The sequence below is a fragment of the Melanostigma gelatinosum genome (genome assembly GCF_949748355.1).
Source record: "Melanostigma gelatinosum genome assembly, chromosome: 10".
Taxonomy (NCBI): Eukaryota; Metazoa; Chordata; class Actinopteri; order Perciformes; family Zoarcidae; genus Melanostigma; species Melanostigma gelatinosum.
In genome coordinates this window covers 9,024,886-9,036,029 of record NC_136643.1, presented here as the reverse complement: position 1 = coordinate 9,036,029, position 11,144 = coordinate 9,024,886, and the positions used below count along the sequence as shown (strand labels likewise).

The 11,144-nt window shown below is 41.6% G+C and overlaps 1 protein-coding gene across 1 annotated transcript; it reads right to left on the bottom strand.

Annotated features, from left to right (window-relative positions):
- Positions 1 to 841: 841 nt before the first annotated feature.
- LOC306783066 (lactase/phlorizin hydrolase-like) lies at positions 842 to 10,924 on the bottom strand (the record flags this gene model as incomplete). Its single annotated transcript, XM_079276596.1, has 17 exons — positions 842 to 1,047; positions 1,424 to 1,660; positions 1,865 to 2,088; positions 2,219 to 2,350; positions 2,449 to 2,555; positions 2,677 to 2,879; positions 3,121 to 3,319; positions 3,404 to 3,694; positions 3,801 to 4,069; positions 4,175 to 5,725; positions 5,823 to 6,471; positions 6,562 to 7,240; positions 7,340 to 7,427; positions 8,345 to 8,438; positions 8,524 to 8,601; positions 9,804 to 9,874; positions 10,318 to 10,924. 17 exons carry the CDS (start codon positions 10,922 to 10,924, stop codon positions 842 to 844), a joined length of 5,685 nt encoding a protein of 1,894 aa, XP_079132722.1.
- Between the last annotated feature and the right edge of the window lie 220 nt (positions 10,925 to 11,144).

Here is an 11,144-nt window from a genome sequence, read left to right as displayed (position 1 = left end):
TCCTCTGAAAACCAGCATGCAGCAGGATCTGTTTACACCTGCAGTGACATCTAGTGGCTTCAGCTGATCTTTAGTGTTGATGCTAAACCACAGCTGCAGTTTGTAGCTGCAGCTTCTGCGGAGACACAGCAGTAAGGTTCAGGAGACCATATGATTTTGCTGTGAAAAGCACCTAAAACCTCAGCTAGTCTAATGACAGAGCTTCAGCTCCCAAATGTTTAACCCAACATTGAAGTTGTTCTCCTATAAATGCATGCATGGCTTTAATGAGCAACAATTCAGGTCACAATCCAGTGTTTCATGCATGGGGGAAAACATTTATTTACTTGTCTCACAATGCAAGTGCAAATTATGTCGATTATGTACCTGATCGCAGTATAAGGCTGTCTCACTGGTCCGGGCATGGGACTGCTGCTGTCAATGACTTCTTTGTGTTTTAATTTTTGAATACAGGACGGAGTGCTGCCTCAAGCGAAGGGCAGATCGTGCATGATTCAGTGTGGCTCACATTCCATAATACATCTACAGGGGATCAGTTTTAGCAGTAAATAGCATGGATCATGAACAACTTGCATATTATTTTAATCATGATCTGAAACATGAGATGAGCAGCAACATATTGGAGATGTAACTGAATGAAAGAAAAATAACAATCTGTTGAATCATGCGCTTGGGAGAAGAATACATCTTTGTACAGCATGCAGCTAAACACATTTAATCTACAACTTCATTAACATGCATGAAGTTTTATGAAATGGTGCTCATAAGAATATGCAGACAGGTTACTGCAAGTTGGACTTTGATTACAACTCTGCATTTTTGCAGAATTTCCGTTCCAGTTTTATAGATTCAATTTAATGTTTTTCTTGGAATGTTTTTTTGCCTTAAACAAAAAAAAAGATGTACAAATAGCTCCAAACGCTGCAACAATCAGCAGAGCAAATGTGGTGATAAGTCCGGTCTCAGCATCATTGGTAGAGAGCTTCATACCCAGGAAGCTCACAGTGTTGTCGGAAGGAGCAGGCGTGGTGATCGGCACGCTCGTTGCTGTCGAAAAGACTAAGGGGTTAATATATATTTTGTTTTTCACATCGTAAATGTGGCAACAGAAAATCTGCTGTTCACAAAATCTAAATGTCTACTAATACTGAATGTTTTCCATGAAAGAAATAGTGACATTTTACGGGAAAATAACCATTATTTTCTTTCTGTATATACAGTGTGTAGGATTTATATTGACATCTCTTGTTGAATACGCTGAAAACAAGACTCCAGGAAGTCTGTGCTTTTGTCTAAGAAATAGTCCAGCACATAACCCTCGTACAACCACAACTTCTTGTTTTCTTTAACTTAGGTTTTTGCACAAATTACGTTTTAATTGGTGAGCTTTAAAGGTGCTGGTTGCATCAATGCATCAATTTACCTTCAGGCACAGTATTTAAACACTCATGGGGTCCCAAGGCGGGGTCCGGGAATCCGTTGCAGTTGATGATGGTGGAGTAGAGGGTAACAGAAGTCTTGGCCAGTCGAGGCAGTTTAGGGTCTGAGTGATTGACATAGAAAAGGCCAAATCTTTCTGAGAAGCCAGTAGCCCACTCTAGGTTGTCCATCAGGGACCAAGCTGTGTAACCCCGGATATCCACGTTATCGAGCAAGTAAGCTAGGAGGAGAAAATGAACACCTTTAGGAACGCAAATACATTCTACATTGCACAAGAAATTCAGTACCTTGGTTTGAACATGAAAAGTATTGAAACAGCAAGGTTGCTATGATCCATTACACTTCAATCATTTCTCAGATACTTTACATGAGATATTGTGGATGGTCTCAATTCAAATAAACGATGGGAGATGTGGATTGATACCTTTCAGCACCTGGTTGATGTACTTTTCATAGTAGTAGCTCCGATGAATATCGTTTAGGTCAATCTGCCCTCGCTCTGACATGCCATTTTCTGTGATGATAATAATTGGATTTCCATACTCCTCCTTAATGAAGTTCAATATCCTGCGGAATCCAAACGGTGAGACCTTCAGCCAAGATGAGCCTGAATCCAGCCAGGTACGATCAGCAATCGTTCCTGCACCCCTGAGAACATTAAATCAGTTAAATGGTTTTACGTCACAAAAATTAAGGTACATCTTTAGCTCATCACCATGTGATTGTGTTAACTTGCTACTCCCACTTGGTTCCTGTAGGTATGTTTGTACTTGCTTACCTATCGGCATCATAATGCTGAAGGTTTCCATAGTTCACAGGGAACGCCAGGACTGTGGTGTAATGGTTGAACCCAAAATAATCATAGGTACCCTTAATCCTCTTAATCTCCTCAGGAGTGAACTCAGGCAGCCTGGAGAGATTAAATCAAACTAATTACATTTACCAGATAAATGTAAAACAATTTTCCATCAGTTCTCTTTCTTGCTCTGATGTTGTTTTTTATAATACCGAGATTTTAGCAGACCAGCAGCTAGGCTTCGCTCTCGAACGATTGTCTTCATCATGTTGCTGTAGTCTCCGTTAAATACAGGATGTGCAAACCAGCCAATGTAGAACTGCACAAGGAGACACACAACAGACCTTAACTGCAACTTTCATGTCTATTGTAAAATGTGAAAGAAATGAGCATGCAAAAAAATAATCTGCAAACAGTAACAACAGTAAGTATTTCAGCACCTGAACCACACGTCTTGCAGCGTCAATGTCCTCCTGCTTATAGGGATTTCTGGGCTCTGACCAGTCAGAGTTGATGGTGATGGAGATAATTCCTTTCTGTTTGGCCCGGTACTTGTCATTGTAGAGATGCCAGGCCTCAGCATGTGCTTTAAGCAGGTTGTGACCCACAATGTAGGGCAGAGTGCCTGGTCGGAAACTGATCCCTGGAAACACAAGGAGCAACAGACACATTTTCTAGTTTCTTTAGCTGTGTATGCTTCATTGTTGTCATTGTTGTTTAGAAAGGTCAAAACTAAGAATTGCTTTCCAGAAAAAAAACTGTTTCAAAACACTCCATGACCATGCAACACTGTTTTGATTAATTGTCACTTTTCAACCTGTACTCCACACCAATGAAGTGAGCATATGAGAGTGTGAGATGAAGAGCATTACGGAAAAGCATACCTGGGGCAGCCGCCCCATAGCCATGGCCCACATTGGCTATATTGTACGGCTCATTAATGGTGATCCAAAATTTCACTTTGTGGCCAAGATGGCTAAAGATGAGGTCAGCGTAATCCCTGAATTTGACAATAATAGTCTCATTCTCCCAGCCCCCAATGTCCTGCAGAGCTTGTGGAAGGTCCCAGTGGTAGAGAGTAATCTGACAACAAAGGGAAAACCAGGTTTACAAAATTAACCAACCTGCATAATGCATAATTTCCTGAGAAGCAAGAATTACACATACATGAGGTTGGATGTTTGCAGCAAGCAGTGCATCCACCAGTCTATTGTAGTAGTTTAGTCCAGCCTCATTGATGTGCTTGGTGGTGCCATCAGGAAGTACCCTCGGCCAGGATATGGAGAAACGATAATGGGTCACCTTAAGTTGCTTCAATATAGCAACATCCTCTTCTACTTTATTGTAGCTGTTGCAGGCTATATCACCATTGTCATCATTGAACACTCGAAGAGGAGTGTGAGCAAACTTGTCCCAGATGCTGAGACCTTTTCCATCCGCTCTCCATCCCCCTTCAATCTTGAGATAAGAAATGCAAAACACAGTTTTAATTTGGAAAGAGCAGTGCAAGGAATATGCAAATCCATGATCCAGCATTAATGAAGGGGCTTCATCAAAAACCTACCTGGTATGATGCCGTTGCAGTACTCCAAATAAAATCTTTGCGGAAATGTCCATGAATATGCTTCTCATCATCTGGTGTAGGGAAACCATTGTCCTTTATAACTTGGTAGTAGAAATGGGCTGAGTACTTGGGTGTTCTCGGCAAGTTTGGGTTGGTGAAGTCCACATGGTGCAAACCAAATCCTAGTTTGTACCCATTAAGCCACTCAAAAGAGTCCATGAGCGATGTTACTATGTATCCTTTTACCTTCACACCATCAAGGTCATAGGCTGTTATTGAAACATACATACACAAATAAATTATCAAGACTAAAAATCTGAACAGTCATGATAATCATATAATTTATCTTCACACATGTATTTACATCGGTGTACCTTTCAGAGCCTCATCAATGTAGGTCTTGTAATAAAACACTCTGGCAGAGTCATCCCAAGTTGTCTTTGATTCTGTAGCTACTCCATTCTCAGTAATGTAAACCTCTGGATCTTCATACTCCTCTTTGATCCAGTTGAGGAGTCTTCTCAAGCCCCATGCTACAGCTCTCTGGTTACTGATGGCAGTAGTTGGTGAATCATCTTCCTCTGCTTCTGACAAGTCCCGGTCATATTCATAGGATTGAGGGGAAAGCCTCAAAGTAGCATGGCGTGCAATCTTTGTAGTGTAATGATTTACACAGAACATGTCAGCACTTCCTTTGATGAGGGTCTTTTCTTCTTCAGTGAAGGAAGGTAGTCTTGTCTCTGAAAGACCTTGGAGTTCACTCTTGTTTCCAACTTGCCACTTCATTGCATCTGGATAGTCGCCATTCTTGAAAATGGGGTGTGCAAACCAACCTAGTTGGAACTGCAGAGCACGGTCAGCAGCCACCACCTCACGGGGAACATTAACATCTTTAGGTTCGATCCAATCAGCATTGAGGACTATGGATACTCGACCACTTTGGGATTTGCGATACTTATCGTCATATGTGTGGTAAGCCTTGGCGTGTGCCTTTATAAGGTTGTGTGCAACTGTGTATGGTGCAATACCTGGATTCTTAACATTTGGTGGGATCTGTCCAAGTCCATATCCTAACCATGCAATTGTGTGAGGCTGGTTAAAGGTCATCCAAAATTTCACTCTGTCTCCAAAGGTTGCAAAGCAGAAGTCACAAAAGTCATTAAAAATGTTAATCATCTCTACATTTTCCCAGCCACCAAGGTCTTGCAAAGCTTGAGGAAGGTCCCAGTGGTAGAGAGTCACCATGGGAGTGATGTTGTATGCTAAGAGACCATCAATTAGTCTATTGTAGTAGTCAACACCTTTCTGGTTCTGGGAGGTAAGCCGACCATCAGGAAAGATCCTGGACCAGGACAAAGAGAATCTGTATGAATTCACCCTTAGAGCTCGCAGCATGTAGAAGTCTTCTTCAAGTCTGTGGTAGCTGTCACAGGCCACATCTCCATTGGCATTTGCAGGAATACTGCCAGGTTTGTGGGTGAATGCATCCCAGACGCTGGGCCCCTTCCCATCAGCATTCCAGCCACCTTCAATCTGGTAAGCTGAAGATGATACTCCCCAACTGAAGCCTTGTGGGAAAGTGCCATAGTGGTACATTTTTCTCTGGAATTTCGACTGGTTTGAGAATTCCTCCCAGACAACCTTGGATTTAGATGGGACGTCAGAGGGTGATAAAGCCATTGGACGGCGGTTGAGTTGCATCTCTGATACTTTAAAAGCATGCCCTTTATGTGAACCAAATCCATTTTGCTTGATAACCTGAGAATAGAAATATGCAGACTGCTTTGGGGTTCTTGGTCTGTTTGCATCTTCAAAGTTGACATGGTGAAGACCAAATCTTTGGCTGTAACCTTGTTCTCCCTCAAATCCATTCATGAGTGACTGCACTGTGAATCGCTGCACATCCACTCCATCTATGAATATTGCTCAAAAATAGACACACACCACATCACATTAAAGCTGACAATATTTTTAACACCTTGTAAAAAGTGGTTTCCGATCAGAGAAATTCCAGACACTTACCTTTCAGGGCCTCATTGATGTAACTCTTCATGTACTCTATTCTACCGGTGTCATTGAGAGTGTCCCCAGTGTGCTCAGTAGGCATACCATTCCCAGTTATGTGGATAGGCAATTTGGTAACATTCAAGTATTCTAAGGAAATGTAGTTAAGAAGTCTTCTGAGACCCCAAGGTGTAGAATAGATCCAGTCTGAAGCTGTAGAAGACCATGAAGGGTCCACATGTGCCTGGAAGTTACCCACCCCCTCAGGACCAGGGGTACAGCCACCAATACTGTTGTTGACCAACCGGGAGGTGTAGTGGTTTAATCCGAAGAAGTCAGCTGTTCCATTTATCCTCTGGCTCTCTTCAGCAGTGAAAACTGGAAGTCTTGCAGGCTCAGAGAGGGGACACTCATTCATTTTCTGTTCAATCTGAGTCTTGAGTGTTGGAGGATAATCTCCATTTACAAATATAGGATGTGCAAACCAGCCTAGCATGAACTGCAGGTAGCGATCTGCAGCTGCTATGTCTTCAGGTCTGGAGGGGTCCATGGGCTCAGCCCAGTCAGAGTTCAATGCAATGCCCACTTTCCCCCCTTGTGTCTTTCTGTATTTGTCATTGTAGACATGCCAAGCCTCAGCATGAGACTTGAGCATATTGTGAGTGGCCTGCGAAGGCAAAATAAATAGTGGTGTAAATGTATAAGAATACAAATTAATTTGTGAATATTTATATTATCATTAGACCATTGCCCTCACCTGATAAGAGGCAACCACATAGTCTTTGACTGCAGGGGGATGCTCACCAGTGCCATACCCAGCATGGCTCACCACCCAGGGGCTACTGAATGTGTTCCATGTCTTGACCCTGTCTCCAAACCTGGAGAAGCAGAAGTCTGCATAGTCCTTGAAGGCTTCAACAATGGAAGTGTTGGTCCATCCACCATAGTCCTGGAGTGTCTGGGGCAGATCCCAGTGGTAGAGAGTGACTACAGGTTGTATGCCAGACTCAATGAGAGCGTTGATCAGCTTGTCATAGTATAGAGCCCCTTTCTCTGATTGGCTTCCCCGGTGGCCTGAGGGGAAAATACGGGCCCAGGAGATGGAAAACTGGTAGGTGTTGACATGAAGACCTCTCAGGAGGTAGACATCATAATCCACCTTGTGGTAACTGTCACTAGCTAGATCAGCTGTCTGATTGGCAAATGCTAGGCCGTCATGACCAAAACGGTCCCAAATGGTCTCTCCCTTCCCACCTTCTGACCAGCCTCCCTCAACCTTGAAGGACTCACTGGAGGTAGCCCATTGGAAGCCTGACGGGAATGATTCATTGAGGAAAATGTCTCGTTCTGTTATGGTCTGGGCCCCAAACTTATTCCACACATTCCGATAACTGTTTTTAAATATTTTAATTCTATTGTAGTACGAAATACCATGACTGTTGGAAAAGAGGACATAAAACAGTGTAAACATACGAGGAGAAATAAGTTTTGTCAGTATATATGAAACTGTATATTTCACCAAGAAAAACAGTTACCTGGTTGGGACGGCCTCCATGTCCAGCTTATCCAACATATCCATCATGTCACATCCCACAATATTCAGGTTATTGTTGTTCAATAAGGCTGTGATGAAAGCCAGACAAAGTTACTAACAGTGATATGATCAACATTAATATAATATGTACCGGTAGAATTAAAAAGATACATTCCTTTTTGTTACAGCAAATTGGTTAAACTCAAAGTACAGCTGAGGCTGCAGGGAATGTCATTAGCGTGGCAGGTATTTGGTCATTACCAAATGTCATTTAGGCATCTGTTTTAAACTCTGCATCAAACCAATTTACTTGCCACATTACAGTGGAAATCAATGTTTAAACAATAGGTATTGCCTGCTAAACACACTGTGTTGTGTTTTATGCATTGACTTATAAAGAGCAAAGGAAGTCCTCCGGCTGTGCTTCACCATGGATGTGATTGCCCTTGTAAAACTTTACTGGACCATAACAAGAAGAATTGACACTGGTCAATGACATATGATAACACTCCCAATAACACTCCCATGATTATTGGGAATTACATGGGTATTGTAAAAGTTAATGATATTGCAATTTACAACAGGCTACCCTTGATCTGTTTAGTCAGTAAAAACAGATTATGTTGATTATTATGCTACAAGTTTTCAACTTTATGCAAAATGCACTTACTATAACCCGAACTCAACACAAAATAACAGAACACGAAGTTAACAGAATATTGATTCATATTTGAACAGCGCTGCCTAGTTTGATCGGAGTTCCCAACCTATGTGAGCAGTGATTGACAGCTGCGTCAGAGACTTCTCAACTCTGATTGTTTGTTTTCCTTGGTGGAATCTTGCAAATTGCAAAGATCACTAAGAGGATGCAAAGGAACCTGATTGTTTTACAGATTATCCCTATTGTAAGGAAATAGTGACAGTTTCAGCAAATATGTTATATGAAAAGTTATATGAACAATACTGTATAACAGAATAATATTAAGTCAGCTATAATGGCATTTACCTTGTAAGAAATTGCCAAAAAGCTGGTATTGACTGTCGGGACAACCATGAACAGTCACCTCGTATATCAGGATTGGCAGGTCCCCACTTGACATCTACAACAGAACATTCATGTGGCTGCAGTGTGATACAACATATGAAATGCAATGTGAAAAGAAACACCTTTTATTGTATTCTTACCTGTAAGCTGCTCAGCTCCTTTGCAAAGTTTGATGCAGAGGCACAGTTGTATTCAATGTGCACTGACAAGAAATCCATCTGTTCAAAATAGGAGACACCGTACTGTATGTTATCCCACTCATGTATGTTAATGAAAAAAAGGTGCTTGTTTAATTTGTATTGCCATGAGGCCTGCATTGACATACCATTGCATAAGACACAAGCCGGCCAATTCGTGAAATAGCTGTATACCAGTTATTTTGCGATGAATGTGTGTACGAGTGCAGATACAGGCATGGGCAACAAGTTGCTGACACAGAATTAACACTAATTACCAAAGAGTTAAGATAAGAAGAGTTATAAAAAACAAGTTGAAATGCTGACAATACACTTTGGGATACGCTGAAACGAATACAGAAGATAAGGCACGAACAGGACCTCGCCAAGATGATACCATCACTTCTTGATGGAGGAAGCGTGACAGGAAAGATACAAGGAGGTCGAAACAACTGCAAGTATTTTGGTGCAGTCCGTCCCTTTCATACAGACAACCACACTAATATACTCGTTTTTACATTTTAGGTTTGCAAGGGGACGTGACAAAATGTAAGCTTCAAATAAATGAGCAAATATACAAAATATTAAGGAGAACACGACAAACCACTTCTTTTGATATTGATTTACTATTCTCAAATGGTTTTCATTTAGAGCCTTATAGCAATAGCATCTGAAGTAAATTATGTAAAGAAGGAATACATTTAAAATGGAATGCTCTGCCACCACACATACGCACACAAAACACGTACAAAACATTCAAGCATAACTTCAAGGAATGGCTTGTTGCCAATCAGGTGTGCAAGCATTGATGTGCTGTCTGTCCTGCCTGCTTGTTTCGCCTATATGTGCATTTGTCTTGTTCAGTGTTGCTATTTTCCTTTTTTGTATGTGTATGTTATGTGCTTCAGTGTTATATATGTGCTTGTCCTGTAGGTGGGTCTGTTCTGCGTGACGCATGCTGAAACCTATTATGTCTGCTCTGCTTTAATGTCGTACACTTTTCTTTTGCTGTGTATTGGTTTTGTCTATACGTTGCTGTCCGTTTCTCTATGAATTTAATTCCGTTTAAATTTGAGATTTTGTTATTTTAGGCTGCCTTGAAACATCTGGCCGGGGACAGCAGATGGAAATTAGCCTCTCTGGCTAACTCTGGCTCACTTACAGTTCAACTGTTGATTAGTGTGCATTGTCCCTGAAAAATAAATAAATAAAATATATATAAGAGAACAAACAATGCATCTTACTGGAGATGAACCTTTGATCTGGGGAAGAATTGCAGCATCACTAGCTCTCAGTCCGATTGACAGATGTCTCCCTGCGAAAATTGAAGCATAAAGACACTCTGAACACAATATATTCCAAGGACCCTAGGCCCTTTTTCAATGAGGATATTTTGAGAATGCACAAATACATTTCACAGCTGTGCAGTGAAATGCATGCTTAGATTATTTTATTGATCTCACCTGCATTGACTCGAGATATGCATGGCAATCTACACATATAATCTATGTCATAAATAATGGGGTAAAGGGTAAGGATTATCAGTTTGTCGTAAAGTACTCCTTTTTTCATTTCTCAAAACACATTGAAAAGACAATACCACATAATATATTAATGATTACATTATATATGAAATGGTTAAGGTTGACAAAAAAATTATTCATGTTCTTGTTTTGTATCAAAAGATAGTAACAAATAACCAATCCTGTAAAAAAGGACATCAATAAATCAACCAAATCTCTCCTCCTTCTCTATTACCTTTGTCAGGAAACTGTTGATAGTAGATCTGGTAAATATTCTTGTTGAGCTGGAGGATATTTTGCAGAGCAGGCTGCCCATCATGCCAAACATCATCCAAGTCACTCAGTGTCACCCATGAGTGTGCTAGTGCTCCAAACTCCTCAAAGGCAAACTCTGCATACCGCTGAAACATCTCCACCAGCTCCTGGCTCTCCCAGCCTCCATACCTTGATCTCAGAGTCTCTGGCACTGTGGATCCATGAAGGACGACCAGAGGCTGAAGGCCCACCTCCAGCAGCTGTTTCAGCAGGGTCTGGTAACAGGTAACCACAGCCTGCTGCGGTTGGCTGGAAAGGCCGGTAGGTAGGAGTTGAGCCCATGACAGCGGCACTTTGAAGTGGGTCACCCCTCTGTTCTTGAGGTACTCAAAGTTCTGTTTAAAGCCTGGAGGTATGGGATGACTGCAGTCAAACGCATCCTTCCCCGTATTGCCTGAGCTTCTCACCAGCTGCTTTGCCAGAGGGCCTGCAACAAGCAGGAAGTCATCTTGTCCAGTCACCTCACTGCTCCGGCAACCATACAGACAAAAAACGAACAGAAAAGCAATCCACAATAGGTACTTCATTCTGGCTTCAAAAGGATGAACTCATATTATCCACTGATTTCCAAGCGCTTTAAAGCAATTCTGTTTACTTCTTATCGCATTGTTACACCATTAAGAGATGGATATCACAGCCAAGTGGTGCATATTACGGTGTTTTATTTCAGCACTGTGATACGGTCAGGAAGACTCTGGACTCGCACATGTCAAGTGATAAGTGCATCCCTCTCTTGTGCTCATGTTT